The sequence below is a fragment of the Rhinatrema bivittatum genome, chromosome 1 (assembly GCF_901001135.1).
Source record: "Rhinatrema bivittatum chromosome 1, aRhiBiv1.1, whole genome shotgun sequence".
In the NCBI taxonomy this organism is placed as follows: domain Eukaryota; kingdom Metazoa; phylum Chordata; class Amphibia; order Gymnophiona; family Rhinatrematidae; genus Rhinatrema; species Rhinatrema bivittatum.
In genome coordinates, this window is record NC_042615.1 from 59,477,510 (window position 1) to 59,495,537 (window position 18,028).

At 45.3% G+C, this 18,028-nt stretch overlaps 1 protein-coding gene across 2 annotated transcripts in view; it reads right to left on the reverse strand.

The window, feature by feature from the left end:
- Positions 1-1,451: 1,451 nt before the first annotated feature.
- The window catches only part of TMEM154 (transmembrane protein 154), a 51,149-nt gene continuing 34,572 nt past the window's right edge, over positions 1,452-18,028 (reverse strand). For both annotated transcript variants that reach the window (XM_029608181.1, XM_029608103.1), the window contains exon 5: positions 1,452-2,519. In XM_029608181.1, coding sequence (XP_029464041.1) covers positions 2,461-2,519 — 59 coding nt within the window. In that variant the 3' untranslated portion in view covers positions 1,452-2,460. The remainder of the gene's footprint in view (positions 2,520-18,028) is intronic.

Genomic DNA, 18,028 nt, shown 5'->3' on the forward strand with positions numbered 1-18,028 from the left:
TCACATTTCAAACTTCTCCTGGCCAAAGAAAATGTCTGGTCTTATAAGAGTTTTCACATATTAAATCAATTATTATTGGAGGAACAGGCATTAGCAACCGAGAACCTGCCTCTTATTCCCAGATAGAGACAAATACTGAATATGAGGTTATCTAGTGAAGTGATCAGCATGTCATTGGACTCTAGCCAATTACATTAATTTGCTTTACCTTAGCAATTTTCTAGTTTATTTTTACACTAATGAGGTTTTAGTTCTGTACTAGTTAAGATTACTTTCACCACTGTTCCAAATATATGCATACTGGAAGATCCAATCAGCAAACATTTATAACACACCCTAGAAGGAGCCATACCACACTGTATAAATGCTCTGGAAAAAATCCAAATGCCTATCACATCTGCTACTATACAATTTATAGCCATTAACTCTCTATCAGATTAATAAACAAGCCAAATACTCCTCAGCATAGGGTATAATGGGGCTGGTGTAAATGGATACCTGACTTTAAAAGGAAACACGTCATATTCTCAGAAGCAGCACTGCTGGAAAGTCTTAGTTGTGCATTTTAAAATGAACTCCTGGGAACTATTTAAAATGGCTGCTGCCATACTTCATTGTGAAGCTGAGGAAGGCCCTCTTCCCTACATGCACTGCAATCCTGCTTCATGGCATGCTAGGTCTGAACGAAAGGGCCAGAATCCTCAGTAAACAATCAGTGAGAAAACCAAATCACTTACATAATTGTGCCTCACTGAAATAAATTTATGTTGTACAAATAAAGTATGAGTCTTGAAGTCTAAAACAGGATAAATATGATGAATCCACTGTCAGGGAGATGACTATATTCTTTCAATATTTATTTGACTCCCTAAGGCACATTAGAAAAAAAGGAGGTAGAAAATGGCCATAATGGACTACACCAACACTACACAGGGTAAGGGAACATGGGGCAAGGATGCAAATTGCACAGAGCTGCAGAATTATGGAAAGGCCATTTTGAAAAAGTGGGGTTTGGGACTTGACTGGAAGGCTAGCATAGAGGGAATATTTTGGATGCCGGGGGGCAACTCATTCCACAATGAGGGTGCAAGTTGATATGTGGGATGATGAAGAGGATATGTGACTATGAACAGAAAGAGCAAGGAACACCTGAAATGCTAAAAATGTTTATGGCCTGTTAATGGTTTACTTCCATTTTGTATTTACAAGAAAAGGGCCTTTTCAAATAATGTGTTCATATCTATCTATCTATATCTATTGTGATGAGGCTCACTATTTATCTAGTAAGGAAAACCTGTACTGGATTACCCCAGGGCAAGCCAGAGGCAAATCCAGGCAGCAACAGCCTTGAAGAGACAAGAGGGAAACTATCTTTTCCTGGCTCTTAGAGCCTCTGACAGATCAATGGGAAGAGAGAGAGAGAGAGAGAAGGCTGGCCATTCACCGGGGGGGGGGGGGGGGGGGGGGCGTGACCCTGGGGGATTGGACACACACAGGTGAGACCCTGATTAGGGAGGAGAAAGTACAAGACAACGCTGGGGAGTTTAAATTGGGAGTCACAGAAGGGGAGGAGGAAATGGAGGTGAATTGCCTGGAGGCAGAAAGCAAGATTGAGATGGAAGTAGACTGAGGTTAGGTTACTCTGACTATTTTGGCTTTGTTTTGTAGGACTGGGAAGGCTGTTGCCTGGAGCACAAATGGTGGGGAAAAGGGGTGAGTTGTACTAGAGCCTAAGAGGCCTGAAAAGGTGTCTTATTACAGAGGTTTGGTTTATTTTTTATTTGCCTTTTCTCCCTATGACTCGGGTGGGCTCATAATTGGGTTTGTTTGTGAAAGGGTTTTGTTAAAAAGGAAAATGTGACCAGGGGCCAGATTGTGGACAGAACTACCATCCAGTAGTTTTAGGGAGCACTTACTGCACTGTCCTGGCAATGGCAGAAAAGGGGAAAGGTTGCCCTCAGGGAATGATTGCAAGATGAAACATTGTTCCTCCACAAAGGATGACAAGGGGGGAATATGCACTAAACCAGTCTTTTGTTTCTGTTGTTTGGGGACCTTTATTTCCTGGATTGAGCCTCAGGGAGACTGCTACAGGTGGAGCCCTCTCAAGGTGGACTATTTGCTAAGCCACGCAGTTCGCTTCTCCGCCTGGACCACAAAGTCACTATTGTTGGAAAGTCCTGCAAAGTTGAACCACTTACAAAAGTGTGACTATCTCAGGACACTATATATGTAACTTATTTAAACTTCTGGTATGAGTCCTAGCATGGCATTGGTGATTAACAGTACCAGCTCGGTGTTTCACCTTACATCTTACTGTAGATGGAAAGCACTTTGTATTATAATACCAAATAATCATTATTATTCTGGGGCTACAAGTCTAGAAGAAGACTGTGAAGACAGTTGCTTGCTTCTCTTGATTGGGACGGGATAGGTTCTTCTCCTCCTCTTCATCTGTAGTCAGAAGTAATGACCTTCCTTTGACAAGCAACTGTTGTTGGACTCAGGAATCATAGTCACTGAAAGAGAGGACACAAGACTGAGTCTCACTTTATAGTCCTCACAGATTTCTTCCCTTGATCCATTCTTTCCAAAAATAACATTCAAAGACAAGTTAAGTTTTTTGTTAAATAGTGTTGTATTAACTGAGGAAGACCTATTTAGAAATCAAAACATTTTAATGAATTTAAAACAAAATTATGTGCATAAACAAGTTTATTAGATTATATTACTTCATTCTACACAGTGTACTAACCATTTTTAAGCATTTTAGTAGTTTTTCAAATTTGCCTAGAATATCTGTGAAAACATCATATTGAAATATTATGTTTCAAATAGCTAAAACCACTAGCAAAGGAAAGGTAAACCACCTCAGAACCATAAGAACAAAGCAAGAGGTAGAACAATAATACCCAATGTAATCAAAAAGAAGTTTAAACCCCCCTTACATTGATGTAAATTATTCCAAAACAAATTAACACAATTAAAATTAAAAATCGTATATCAACTATATAACTTTTATTTGTATAGGAAACTTTTTTTTGTAGTATAAAAAAATGATCCAGACCATGTAAACACAATATTATGTACACAGTTTTAGCAAAAAAGGTTAAAAAAAACAACCATGCCTTAACATCCATACACACGTACTTGCATCTTACATTAAAATGTAGACCATAATGACCCTTAAAGTCACAAATACAGTGAATCCCCACTGAAAGGACTAACAGTCAAAAACTAACAAATGATTTAAAAAATGTTCCATATAGAAACAATGTTCATAAAAGGACATCCAAGGGCATAAAATGCTACCGTTTATAGAACAAAACTTTTAACACATTCTTAAACCCACAAGAGGGATATGTAGACGGTCATTTTTGATGGTAAATTCTTGGACCCCGCAACAAAGGCCTTTGTTTCACCATATAACAGGCTTCTTCAGGAGATATGAAGCACTGAAGTATTTCAAACAACAACTAGAGTATTGTAGTCGCCATTATGTGAATAAATCACGATGTGATCTTCTCAAAGACACATTCATGAAATGACTTTACTGAGGGTAGATGTACATTTATGCGTCATCCCATAGCCTCATGAACTGAACCTCCCATTGCCACACTGAGAATGTGTAGTCCTTCTGGGAGCTTGAGATAGCAATGTTGGATACAAGGGAGGTAATCATCCCGGGCAATCTCTATTCTGAAAATTTCTTGAACCTTGTTGTGTGTCTTATCCAGCAGATGGTAAAACATGCCAGGAATCAAAGGGAAACCTAATTCTGAAATGGTAACTCACTAAATAATATTGTTTATGTGCTTTTAATCATTTTTTATACTACAAAAAAAAGTTTGTTATACTAATAAAAGCAATAAAGTTGGTAAAAGATTTTTATTTTTAATTGGGTTGATTAGTTTTGGAATCAACTTCTTTTTGATTACACAGAGAAGAAATTGCTTGCAAAAAATGTAAAATCTCATGAACTGTAGTACATAATCAGCAAAATTACCCATTTTTGTGTGTGTGTACCTTGTTGTTACGATCCCCCCTGTTGCTGCGCTACAGGAGGTATCTCACCTTTTCTTCCGGAGGCTGCTCCGAAGCCAGGGCCTCACCTGCGCTCTATCCAGGATTTGCTCCAGGGCCTGAGAGGCCTAGCTGTTCCTGAGGCCTGCCTGTGGCTTGCTTGGCTGTGTTTGGACTTCCTGGTTCAGCCACGCCCTTCTCCCTAGGGGCCGGCCCACAGCTCTCCACCTCAGTTATAGGGCCAGCGAGGGGCGGTCCAGGTGAACTCCTCCCAGGGAGTTGCCCGCATACAGCAGTATAAAAGGACTTTCACTTCAGTTCCTGTTTGCCTTTGGATTAGGGTTCACAGTTGTCTGTGTCTTCAAACCAGTCCAGGTCCTCCGTGGTCTTGCTTGTTTTGATGGCTCCCTGTCCTGTCTCTGCCTGTTCCCTTGATGTCTGTTCTGGATGTTGCCTTGATGTTTGCACCTGATCCAGTTCCTGATCCAGTTCCTGATGTTCCTGCCAGGAGTGCAGCAAACCTGCTTTAGGCTGCCAGGAGTGCAGTATCCCACCGCTTCCTCTTCCCTGTGCTCGTCCCGCTCCTGCGCTTGTAGGACAGGGTGGTCCGTGACCAGTCCAGCCGTGCTGGCTGTGTAGGGCGCCCTGAGAGACAGTGCCAATGTCGTCCTTCCCAGCCCTTGTCTCTGATGTCTTCGCTTCAGCCCTCATCTCTGATGTCTTGCTTCAGCCCTTGTCTACGATGTCTTGCTTCAGCCCTCGTCTAATGATGTCTTCGCTTCAGCCCTCATCTCTGATGTCTTGCTTCAGCCCTCATCTCTGATGTCTTGCTTCAGCCCTCGTCTACGATGTCTTCAGTGTTCTAAGGACTCTGTCTGCCCTCGTCCTCTGTCCGGCCTGCTGCCCAATGCCATTACCCAGCGGCAGGTCCGAAAGGGCTGGGAACAGTCGGAGGACCGTTCATCAATCAATATTGCGTTGTTGGTTGCCATGGGCATGCAGGTCCGGCTGAGGGTCAGACTCCGTTCCTTATCCCTGCTTCAGTACCTGCCCGGCTCTCCATGCCTGCATCGGCTCACCTCCCACAGTGTGGCTTGGGGCTCCTCCCTAAGTCTTGCCGTGGCCCAAGGGCTCACCACCTGCTTTAGAGGCGACCGCGCTCCTCGCGCTCGTAACAGAATCCGAAGGCCCTCAAGCTTTCGGCCCGTAACACTTGTTGTTTGTACGGTGTGCGTGTGTCTGAGTGTATTGTTTGTGTGCATGTAGTCTCTGCCTAATGTGGTGTGGTGATATAGATTACTGAATCCCGAGTGAACTGTTGAAATCCCTGGTGTTCCTATGAATTGGCAGAGAAGCAAATGGTGTACTGTTCCCCTAGAAATAAGAGCTGACATTGTCCTGTGCGCCTGCAAAGACCAGGACTGATTGAAGAAATCGGAAAGGGAACAGATGGTATCTTCAGCCCTAGAACTGCAGGAAGCCCTGCTTCAGAAGACTGTAACCTACCCCCCCTCCCCCCCAAAAAATAATAAAATAAAACATAAGTTATAGAATTTGCCCAGTAGTCAGCATGGAAAGAAAAAACATTCTAAAGCTCTACCCACGGACTAGAAAATTACTAGGAGTAAAAAGTACACTACTTGAGCTCTTAATATTATTTTTTTTTTCCTTGAACTCATTCTGAACTTTTATTGCAGGGGTCGGGAACCCATGGCTCGCAAGCCAGATATGGCTCTTTTGAGGGCTGCATCTGGCTCGCAGACAAGTGTCGCCACACTTTCCAGTCCCCCGCTGACCCAGCTGCTCCCCGGTCCTCCTCCGCCCGGGCTTAAAATGCTGTCAGCCCGGGCGGAATGCAGCAGAATAGCTGGAGTCGGCGGCACCGGCGTGCTCTATTTTTCCCGCCCCCCCCCCCCCCCCACTGCCCGGAAGAGGAAGTGGAGAGCATCGGGTGCGTGCGCGGCAAGAAGAGGCCTCGCTAGTGTGGTCTGCGTCGGTCCGAAGAAAAGAAGACTGCAGGTGGCTCGGAGGAAAATGAAGAGCTTCAACCGCGGCCGATGGGACTCCTCCTCCGTGAGGGCTGAAAATGAAGGAGGTTAGCGTTGGGAGGAGGCTGCTGCTGCCGCGAGCTCCCGGGGTGGGGGAGAGAGAGTGAATGAGCGAGCAAGCATGTGTGTTTGAGATCCTGTGTGTGTGAGTGAGAGATTGCATGTATGTGAATGATTGAGAGCCTGTATATGTGAAAGAGAGTATGTCTGTGATTGAGAGCCTGCCTGTGAGAGAGAGAGCATGAATGTAAGTTTACCATTGGGAACCTGTATGTGTAAGTTTGTGATTGAAAACCTGTTTGTGTGAAAGAGTATGTGTGTATGATTGAGATCCTTTGTGTGTGAGAGAAATCATGTGTATGTATGATTAAGAGCCTGTGTGTATAAGTAAGAGAGAGATCATGTGTGTCTGTGTGTGATTGAGAGCTGGTTTAGGTGATGGAGCATGTGAGTATGTGATTGAGAGCCTGTGTTTAAATGAGAGAGAGAGACCATGTGTGTCTGTGTGTGATTGAGAGCTGATTTAGGTGAGGGAGCATGTGAGTATGTGATTGAGAGCCTGTGTTTAAATGAGAGAAAGAGAGGACATGTTTGTAAGCATGTGAATGAGAGTCTGTGTGTGAGAGAAAAAGACAGCATGTATTTATGTGATTGAAAGCCTGTGTGTGTAAGCGTGAAAAGATAGACAGTATGTGTGTAAATGTGTAATTAAGAGCCTCTATAAGTGAGAGAGAAAAAACATGTGTATATGTGAGTACTGAGAGCATGTGTGTATAGGTGTGTCATTGAGAGCCAGTGTGAGAGAGAGCGCTGGTATGTGACTGAGAGAGGAGAAAGTTCCAAGCAAACCACCCCTCCTCCTGCTAATTCAGAACAATCTCAGGACAGCTGGATATCAAACGTTCCCAGGTATGCAGAGCAAAAAAATTTTTGTATCCTTATTATTTTTCATTACTGGGTCTTTGTGTCTGCTATTTTGAAATATTTTGTTGGTATCTGGAAATGTTTTATATGAGTTTTTAATTATTGGATATTCCACTCATCAGCTGTTTCGAAATATGTTCTTTTTGTTAGTACAGTTTTACTGCTGATGATTTTATATTTCTTGATTTGTTTTATAAGGATGGGTGATGTTTCTTTTTTCCTTTGTTACACTGCATACAGAGACTCTGGCTTGTTGCAGTTTCCAATTCAGTTTTTTCTGCATGCTTCTTGTTATGCGTTTTGGTCTCTTTATTCTATGTTAGGTGAGGGACAGCACGTGATTCAGGTGAGGTTTTCTGCTGGCGTGTAGTTTCTGTGTAGGACTCTATAGCAGCCTGACTTGGTCTGTTTTCCTAATAGGAGATGTATTGGTGTCTTAAGGCCTGGTGTAATATTTTCAGAGACTTATTGTACTTTAAAAGTGTGATCTTACATAAAATGCACACATTTACTTGTATTTAGTTTTAAACATATTGTATGGCTCTCATGGAATTACATTTTAAAATATGTGGCGTTCATGACTCTCTCAGCCAAAAAGGTTCCTGACCCCTGTTTTATTGGGTCTATCTTAATTTACCTTGCTTTTACTTACTCTCTACAGTGACTGTATATTTTGAACTTAGGATGCTGTACATATGTAATATATGCATGTATTTCATGTTTAATTGAAATATATTCAGTTAAATGAAGTGGTGTTGAACTGCACCTTTTGGTATCTTCTCATTTTACTGTAAAGGGAGGGGAGAATCTGATTAAGGATTGGAAATGTGCTATTTTATTCCTATGGTGCTTTGAAACTATATTTAAAACGAATGTGCAGGCGCCCCTATATGCACATATATGGGTGCGAGGCCACATAAGCAGGAATTTTTGCACAAGTGCGCACATACTATTTAAAATATACTTAGCATGTGTAGGTGTGCTCCTAATTTTAAGTGATCTTCTTTAGGAATTTGTCAGCTTTTATGGCACAGCTAAGCAGATTTTAAAACGTGTGCAAGAAGGAACTAGCCAGTTTGACCAATCAGTCCACCAGTTTGCCCAGTCTGTCTCTAGGTCATCCAGACCCTCTGGTTCTTCAACCTGCACTCCCCCTAATTTACTTAGACCACTCACCCAGTCATTTTAGGCCTAAAACCAGTTCTCCGCAGACTTACACCTAATCAAGAGCAGAAGTAAATAAGCACGCGTAACAGCCCAATGCACACTGTGGACATCAGATTTTAAATCTGGATTTATGCGTGTAAATCTTGTCCCTGTCCCGGAATGCCCTTGATATGCTGTTATGGGTTCCAGAGTCTGGGGAACCTTCCTGGGGAGAGGCACAGGGACTGCAAAGCAGGGTTGTGAACAAGTCGAGGGCTGGTCTTTTGCCTAGTCAGCCCCCTCCCTCACAGGTTAGGCCCTTGGGTTCTGGGGGCCAGTAAGTCTCTGCGGCAGTGGTACATCATAGTGGTAAGTCCACTCAAACAAGACTCAAACTACGCAGGCTGGAGACAAGTATAGAGCAAGGCAGATAGGGCTTGGCAAGCTGGACAAGGCAGACAGGAGACTGTGGCTGAATACAAGGCAGGACTAGCTTGGCAAGCAGGGCAAGGCTGCAAACAGGCAAGACCTGGAACTAGACAAACACAGATCAGGCAAAGCAAGGACAAGACTGATACAGGCAGGCCTGGACAGGATACTGGAACAGACAGGACAGGGCTCTGGTACAAACAGGACAGGACACTGGTACAAGCAGGACTGGACAGGGCAGGACACTGGAACAGACAGGACAGGGCTCTGATACAAGCAGGACTGGACAGGACACTGGAACAGACAGGTCAGGGCTCTGGTACAAGCAGGACTGGACAGGACACTTGAACAAACAGGACAAAACCAACAAGGCATATTAGGGCAGAAGTCAGACAAGGCAGACAAAGGAAACTCTAAACAAGGAACAATGAAGCCCGAAGACAGCAAGACTTGGACAGAGAGAATAGGCCTAAGGCAGAATACAAGTGAGAATAGGCCAGAAGGCCTCAAGTCAAGGCAAGAAAGTAAGATAGAAGGCTCATAGGCCACAAGACAAGGAACAAGGCAGAAGGCCTGTAGGCCACAAGCCTAAGGCAGGGAACAAGGGGCAAGGCATGGAGCCAGGAGTGACACCATGAGAAGTCAAGGAGCTTCTGGAAGAGCAGGATTACATAAGCAGAGACTTTGGGCATGGCAAGGGCAGTGAGGAAGAACTTGACAAGGCTAGTGGAGAAGCTTACTGTTATTAATCTATTGCAAGGAGTTAGCAATCTGTTATTATTTATGAGAGTTGTGGGTGGATCCTTGGACCGGTGGCAGATGACCACGCCCCCCCCCCAGGGGATGATCCAGAGAGGGACCACCGGTCAGGCTCAGAGTTAGGAGACAGACACACACTAGTTCTTTTATTAGACAGTATACTGAACCACCAGAGGAGGCAGTAGTGAGCTGGAATGCCCGGCTGGGCTGTAGTCCCTCAGATACTGGAACAGTGATCCCTGGAGGCTGAGCTGCAGAGAAACTGAAATATAGTGAGTAGGCAGGGTATGCAGAGTTCGTGGACAGAACCTAATGGTAACACTCACACAATGTCTCATAGAAGCCCAGGAGCTGAAATGAAGTAGGCCCTCGAGCGAGTACCTGGTTCCAGGGAAAGCTCTGAGAGTGTGATGGTAACTCACAGATGTAGTAGGCAGCGATGACTTCCAGACAGAAGTGAATTCCGAAGAAGTCCAGGAACGAGGGCCCTCGAGGAGCGAGTACCGGTTCCAGACTGCAACCTACAAAGTAAGAGAGAGAGAGCAAGGCCCCCGAGGAGCGGGTACCCCTGGTAAGTCCGAGGAGGAAGAGTAGCTTGGAAGGATGTAGTGAATCCGTTGCCATTCCTTGCTAACTCGAGTTGTTAGCAATTCAGAGACCTTTAAATATCTGAAGCGGATGACGTCATCTTAGGGGGACGCACGTGCGCCCCTGATGCCCAGGGGCGCACGTGCGCCCCTGGGCATCAGGTCAACATGGCGGATTGTAGCATCGGGCCAGTCCGGGGACGCCGGACGAGGACGGCCGAAGAATGTTGCGGCAGCCAGCCTTCCATCAACCCCGGAGGCAGTCGCCAATGCAGTAAGGTGGGCAGAGTGGAGACGTCAGGCAGCAATGGTCGCAACACTTACTGAGGGCCTTTGCCAGTGGGGAGGCATCAGGAAGGCTGTGAAACAGGCAAAATCCTAACACATGCCCTAACTCTGCCACTTTTTTCCACGCGTTGGGTTGCTTGTGCACACACATATATGTATGTAATTGGGCCGTTTTAAAATATAAGTTGCTTGTGCTCGGCCCAGATACTCGCATGTGTGGGCCTTTGAACAAGAGCAATTCTTTTAAAATTCACCCCTTAGGATATATTAAGAAGCATTTGGATCAGAGGGCCCTGGAATTTTAGATTATTACCCCCATCAAAAAGAACCTGCATAGTTACCAGTAGTATAGTATTAGAATATTTATTCTCTAGGGTGACCCTCTTTCCATAACTGGCTCAACTACCCTGAGAAGCTCTGGCCCACACAGGGAACTCTGTTCCAGGTTTAGACATAAATAATTCCCACTGCTTGTCCAGTCTTTCCAGTATGGCACAGCAAACATTGGTGAAGTGGTGCAAAGAAGAAGTAGTCCCTGCTCAAGCACTTCTGGTTCAAGGAATTCCTATATAAGTGAGCAGGCAGGAAATGGTGACTGCTTGAAAAAGCAACTGATCTGGAAGTAATAGGATGTATTTTTGTCCTCTGCAGCAAAGTCCAACAGCTTTGCGCATTTGTAAGCAGCATGTGAGCCCCCTATCTGTTTCCCCTAAAATAGCGCCAGCAACTAGGGCCCTTCTCTGGAAAATTCTAGCTCAAAAGGAAGTCTGTAATGACTTTGAATAGCCACCAGATGGCAGTACTCTGCTGGAAGAGCTTTCCTCCTTTTTGACTAGCAAAGGAAAATCTCTGCAGAATTTAAAAAAAAAAAAAAAAAAAAAAAAAAGGTGCTGACCCCTGTAGTGGCAGCGACTACACATCCAGAATCCATTATCCTAGTGATGAGGAAGGTAAGGAAGAGTATAATAAAGCTGCATGGGAAAGGTTCACAGTATTAGTCTCCACACCTTTTCGGGGAAGATCCCGGTAACAGGTGGGGAAGATGATCATGAGAATTGGCTAAAGCAGGCCACCCAAATGGTTCAGAGCTGGGATTGTTCTGTCTTAAAAAGAAGAGACACATAGATGACAGCCTAAGAGCTTTGGAGATTTTTGGAGCCCTGAAAGACCATAATCCTGAAGCAACCCCAGAAGAGTGTTTGCAAACACTAGAAAACACATTTGGTGCCAATGAAAGTGGGCCTGATCTGACTCTTCACTTTATGCAAGCCAGTTAGCAGGGAGGAGAGAAGTTTTCTAACTTCTTGCAATGGCTAGAGACTATTTTGAGAAGAATGGTGCACAGAGGTGGACTCCCCCTCTCTGGAAGGGACTCAGACTTGCTGAAACAGCTGGAGAGTGTTATTGATCATGCCGCCAGGGGGGCGGAGTTAGCTATCTGTTGTGAATCTGCTTGTTGCATTCGTGCCTCTTCTCGCCCCTCGCTCCACCCTCTCTACCTTGGGAGCGACTCCCTTTGGCTCTGACGGACAGATGCAGCCACGGCTTCTCCCTGCCTCTTGGTCCCGTTGTCCCTGGGCTGGCTTGACGCTACGGATCCACTGTGTTCCTGATGACGTAAGGGCGCGCACGTGTGCTCCAGACTTTGTACCAGCAAGGGCGCGAACCTCGGGGACGTCCCCCCGTAGTGACATCATCCATTTCCACTTTAAAAGGTCTTTGTTTGCTAACCTTTAACGAGTTAGCAAGGAACTCCAACAGGACTTGCTTCAGCAGTCCATGATACTTGCAAAATGATCCGAGAGCTAGGGGAATCCTCCTCCACTGCTCGGCCTTTTCAAACTTACCAGGAGTACCCGCTCCACGGGGGCTCCGCTCTCTCTTCTTGATTTCAGATTGCCAAGACGGGATCCGGTACTCGCTCCTTGAGGGCCTACATCCCTGAATACTCGGAAGACTCCTCATTGCCTGGAAGCGATCGCAGACGTGAACACAGTGAGTTCTATTGTAGATAGGAATCGGTACTCACTCCACGAGGACCTACATTCCTATGGCTCTGAAGACTCCCTTCCGTCCAAGACGTTATCGCAGGTATGGAGATAGAGAGTTATATTGGCAAGATTGCAGATAGGAATCGGTACTCGCTCCACGAGGGCCCATTTTCCTAGAATCCTTTAGACTCTCTTCTACTCTAGAAGCCATTTCATATACAGCTATTGTGAGTTCTTATTACAGATTGTTTATAGGAACCAGTGCTCGCCTACGGCTCCTGTTCCTGAATATACTGAAGACCCTCTGTGACATAGAGACCATTGCAGACATCTACTATTGTGAGTGTACCATCTTGTATCCAGTATACCCTGTCTACTCACTACTTCTAGTCTCTTTCTACAGCTCAACGACCCAGAGATTATATTCCAGTATCAGAAGGTCTTCAGTCTTGCCGGACACATCGACTCACTACTGCCACCACTGGTGATCCAGCTTCCAGCCTAATAAAGAACTATTTGTGTTTATTTCATTTTCTAGCCTAGCCGATGGTTCCTCTCAGGATCTCCTGCTGGGGACGCTGTCATCTGCCATCGGCCCAGGGATTCACCATTTCCTCCAAGTGGTCATTCCTTACACTACTATCACTCTATGGGAGCCAACCACTACCGACCACTAACAGCGCTTACGGAAGTATTATATAGATAGCTACCTTCCCTTTCTATGGGACTTGCCAGCAGCCTATATATATAACAGATTGCTACTTCGTAGTGGAGGCATGATAGATTGCTATCTCAGTAGCGAAGTACAATATACCTATTTTTAGCTCCTCTCCTCAGAAGAGTATCATTGAACAGTTTGCCAACTCCTCTTCTCTGGGGAGTTGATCCATAACAGATTGCTACCTCCTTCCTTACAGGAGCATCTAACAGCAGTTCGCTAACAGATTACTAACTCCGCCCTCCTGGTGGGTAAGCACTACAGATAGCTAACTCCTCCCCTCTGGAGGAGCAGATCATGACAGATTGCTAACTCCTCCCTCTTTCAGGAGAAAAGCAGAACAGATTGCTAATTCCTCCCCTTTGGAGGAGGAGAGCGTAACACTGCTAAGGAGTTAGCAATCTGTTATGGATCACCTCCTTCAGAGGGGAGGAGTGAGTAATCTGATCAATGCTGCTCCCTCAAGGGGAGGAGCTAGCAATCTGTAATACTCCTTAGGCAGGATGAAGGATCTGTTGTGGGTTGGCTCCCACAGTGTGGCAGTCTGTATGATACTGCTCTAGTAGTGTAAGGAATAAATACTTAGTGGAAATTGGTGAATCCTTGGGCCAATGGCAGATGACAGCGCCCCCAGGAGGATATCCTGAGAGGGACCACCGGCTAGGCGCATTGACACATGGCACATCAGAGCAGGGCGCAAGACATGGCACATCAAAGCACGATGCATGGGCGCATGGCGCAGTGGGACATTACGCACTGGCGCACGGCACATCAGATGGCACATCAGGTGGCACATCAGGGCAGGCTGTATCACCATCTGGAGCATCACAACATGACACACCAGAAATGAGTCAATCAAAACGTCACAGGTCCAAACATAGTGACGCAAAACGTGCAAAGCACTCTACTCAACCTAAAACTCCAGCACCTGCCTCGCCACAGTCTTCAATACAGGATCAACACCATGCTAAGAAGATACAAAAAACAAAACATCTCCAGCCGTCTACATTTCCAAGGTCAGATTCTGAAATAGAGGGAGACCTCGATTCAGACCACGACTCTTCAAGTGCAGAAGGTTCTCATTCTGATTGGTCTTCTCTTCATCGACCTCATTCTCTCCATCTCCCAGAACCGTGCCGGCCTTCTCCAGATTTGCTTCTAGGAGCACTGCCTCCACCTGCAACCCCACTTACAGCACCTTCACAGCATCTCCTTGCATCTAAAGCCATGTTGCAAATTACATTGGCGTGAAATACCTTTTTCCAGGATCTGGAGGCTGCGCATCCTCAGCTTCCAATTCCACCTTCTCCACCTCTACTACCGGTGGTACCAAGTCCTCTACTTCCACCTCAGCCGGTGGAACCGTCTCCAATTCCAGATTGACCTGATTCTCCACATTCACATTGGTCAACATTGTCGCCGTCTTCATCTACTGGATTTCCATCAGATCCTCCCAAGGGTCTCCCAGAACCTTATTCCCCTCCTGAAGACTTATCCTATGCAAAGTTCATTGAAAAAGTAGGATCTCAATTAAATATTGAATCGGGAAAGGTGCCCACAGCTCTGCCACCTCATGCTGTTCTAGATGCAGTTCTGCATAAAATGTAGAAGAAATCTTTTACCACCACAGCTGCATCTAGGAAAACAAACTTAAAATACCGGATAAGAAACTCCACGATCTACAAATCCACACAATTACCCCACAACTCCGTCGTAGTGGAATCTGAATTACTAAGAGCCAAAAGATCAAAACTTCATGCAAATTCACCACTGGGAAAAGACCACAAATCATTGGATGACTTTTGGCCGAAAGGTGTACCACTCCTCCATGCTAGCCACAAAAATACACCACCATCAATTTTACGTCATTCAATATTTATTTGAATGCCTCCAGTGACTACGTCCCATGTGTCTAGCTTCAGATAACTCCTTACCACAGCCATTTACAGATATGGAGGAAGATCTTAGACATTTACTTCATTCTGTTTATGAATCATTTGAATCTTCTGCTAGATCCTCAGCTACGACAATAGCAACACGGCGTATGGCATGGTTGAGAGTGAGCTCCATACATGATGATGTCCATGACAAGTTGGTGGATATACTTTGTCTCTGAGACAATCTTTTTGGACATAAGTTTGGGGAAACTATTACCCTTTTAAAGGAACAGAATACCACTGTACAGTCTTTGACATCACCAGCAGGACCCCCCTGCCTCCTCTAGGAGATTCTATTCTTCTTCCAGGAGACGACCTTATGCAAGGGCTCCTTTCAACCCATACCACACCTATCGGGCGCAGTATTATCCCCATCAGTGTTATCAACCACAATCTCATCCCTCCCGTGAATGACCTCGCCAACCAAATGCTCAAAAGCAGACTCCAGCAGCTCCTCCAAAGCAGACTCCATCTTTGTGAGCTACCCTGAGCCACCTCCACCACTATACTTATGGTTCTCTTCATCGATCTCATTCTCTCCATCTCCTCCAGCATTTTTATGCCAATTGGGAGGCGATTACTTCAGATCGCTGGATACTGAACATCATAAGAGAAGGTTACTGAATAAATTTTCTAACCCTCCCACCTCTCCCTCATGTACCCCCTCTAAGGAATACATCAAACCACTCCCTGTACCTTTGGGAACAATTACTCACTCTACAGGAAGAGAACTCAATTCAAGCAATCCCAAGATCATCAGGAAATCAAGGGTTCTACCCCACTATTTCCTCATTCCAAAAAAGTCCGGAGGTCTTTGACCAATCTTAGACTTGTGAAACCTCAAAAACATTCAAAAAGAAAAATTCAAAATGACCTGTCTCAAGAGTATTCTTCCCCTTCTACAACCAAATGACTGGCTATGTTCCATAGATCTGAAAGATGCTTATTCCCATATAGCCATGCACCTTTCCTCTTGGCACTACCTTTGTTTCCAAGTTCAAAACAACAACTATCAATTCAAAGTTCTACCCTTTGGCCTATCCTCAGGGTATTCACAAAATGTTTAGCAGTGGTGGTGGCTCACCTCCGACAGCTCTCGATCCAGATTTTTCCCTATTGTGGCAACCGGCTATTGGTAGTCAGCCGAATCTGACTACCTTGAAGATTCACACGTTCGAAACAATCAATTGTCTTCAGACTTTGGGGTTTATAATCAATTATGAAAAGTCCAACCTACAACCGAACCAGACTCTACAATTCATTGGGGCGCTCATCGATACTGCCCAACAGAGAGCATACCTTCCGCAAGACAGGATTCAAACTCTGTCCTCACTTGCTCAGCATCTATTCAATCAATCGCATGCATCGGCACGCAAGATCTTTCAGCTGCTGGGTCATATGGCAGCAGCCATCCATGTTGTCCCCTACATGAGACTGCACATGCGCCACCTACAATGAGGACTCAAGAATCAATGGTCTCAGTACTGGCAACCACTCTCGACCAGAGTGCGTCTTACCACACAAATGCTCACCGACATTCATTGGTGGATAGATATCAGCCACTTGAACCCAGGAGCACCATTTCAGTTACCTCCTCATCAAATCACACTCACGACGGAATCATCCAGGAAGGGCTGGGGAGCCCATTTAGGCACTTTAAAAACTCAGGGTCGCTGGTCTCCTCAGGAGAGCAACAATCAAATCAATCTCCTGGAGCTTCGAGCCATTTGGAGAGCACGTCAGACCTTCTCTTCCCAAATTCTGGGAAAACATCCCATGGTGTACACAGACAACCAGGTGGCCATGTTCTACGTAAACAAGGAAGGAGGGTCAGGTTCCTGGATACTTTGTCGGGAGGCACTTCACATACTGACCTGGGCAATATCAAACGGGGTCTTGATACAAGCCACTTACCTTCCCAGGTTAGACAACGTAATGGCAGACTGGCTCAGCAGAATTTTCCATTCCCACGAATGGACCTTGAATCGGGAAGTTGCATCAAGCCTTTTCCAACAGTGGGGCTTCCCAAGCATAGACCTCTTTGCCACAGAGTGCAACCGTCAAACATGGATATTTTGCTCCATCTACCCAAGCAAACTTCGTCACACTCCGATGCTTTCCTCATTCCATGGACAGACGGCTTACTATACACTTACCCTCCCATTCCTCCAATATCCCGAATGATACAAAAATGCATATGAGACACAGCAGATATGATCCTCATAGCCCCATCATGGCCAAGGCAGCCATGGTATGCGTATCTCATGCGACTATCCATTCACTCACCAATTCTACTGGAGAACCATCCACAACTATTAACTCAGGAAGGGGGATCCCTCCTTCATCCAATGTATCGATCCCTTCACCTAACTGCATGGAAGTTGAATGGCATATATTAAACCATCTATGACTTCCATCTCAACTGGAAGACATTCTCATTGCATCCAGAAAACCTTTCACCAGGCATAACTACGCAGGAAAGTGGCGTCGTTACTCGGAATGGTGCAAACCAAAAAGGTTGGACCCTTACTCTACAACAGTAAGGCATTTCCTGGAGTATCTCCATACTCTCTACTTGGCTGGTTTGACTTCTGCTTCAGTTCGAGTGCATATCAGCACCATTGCAGCTTTCCATCACTCTCACAATGGACTTCCCATTTCCAACCATCCTTTAATTTCCAGATTCATGCGTGGCATGCTACGTCTTCGACCACCAGTCACAAAACCACCTATACCATGGAATCTCAATATTGTCCTAGAACAATTAATGCTGCCCCCATTTGAACTTCTAGATTCCTGCCATATCAAATACCTTACCTGGAAAACGATATTCCTGGTTGCCGTAACATCAGCAAGGAGAGTAAGTGAACGTCAAGCCTTGGTTCATTATTCCCCTTACTTAGAATTCTACCATAATAAAGTCACGCTTCATCCTCATCCTGCCTTCCTTCCTAAAGTGGTATTGGCTTTTCACATCAACCAGTCCATTACACTTCCAATCTTCAAACCTAAGCCTCATGATAATGACAGGGATAGATTTCTTCATTCCTTAGACTGTAAGCGAGCGCTGGCTTATTACAAGCAAAGAACACATTCTGAATCCAGACCATCTCAGCTGTTTCTCTCCTTTAATCCAAACTCTCCAAACCAACCCGTCTCCAAGAGAACTCTTGCTAGT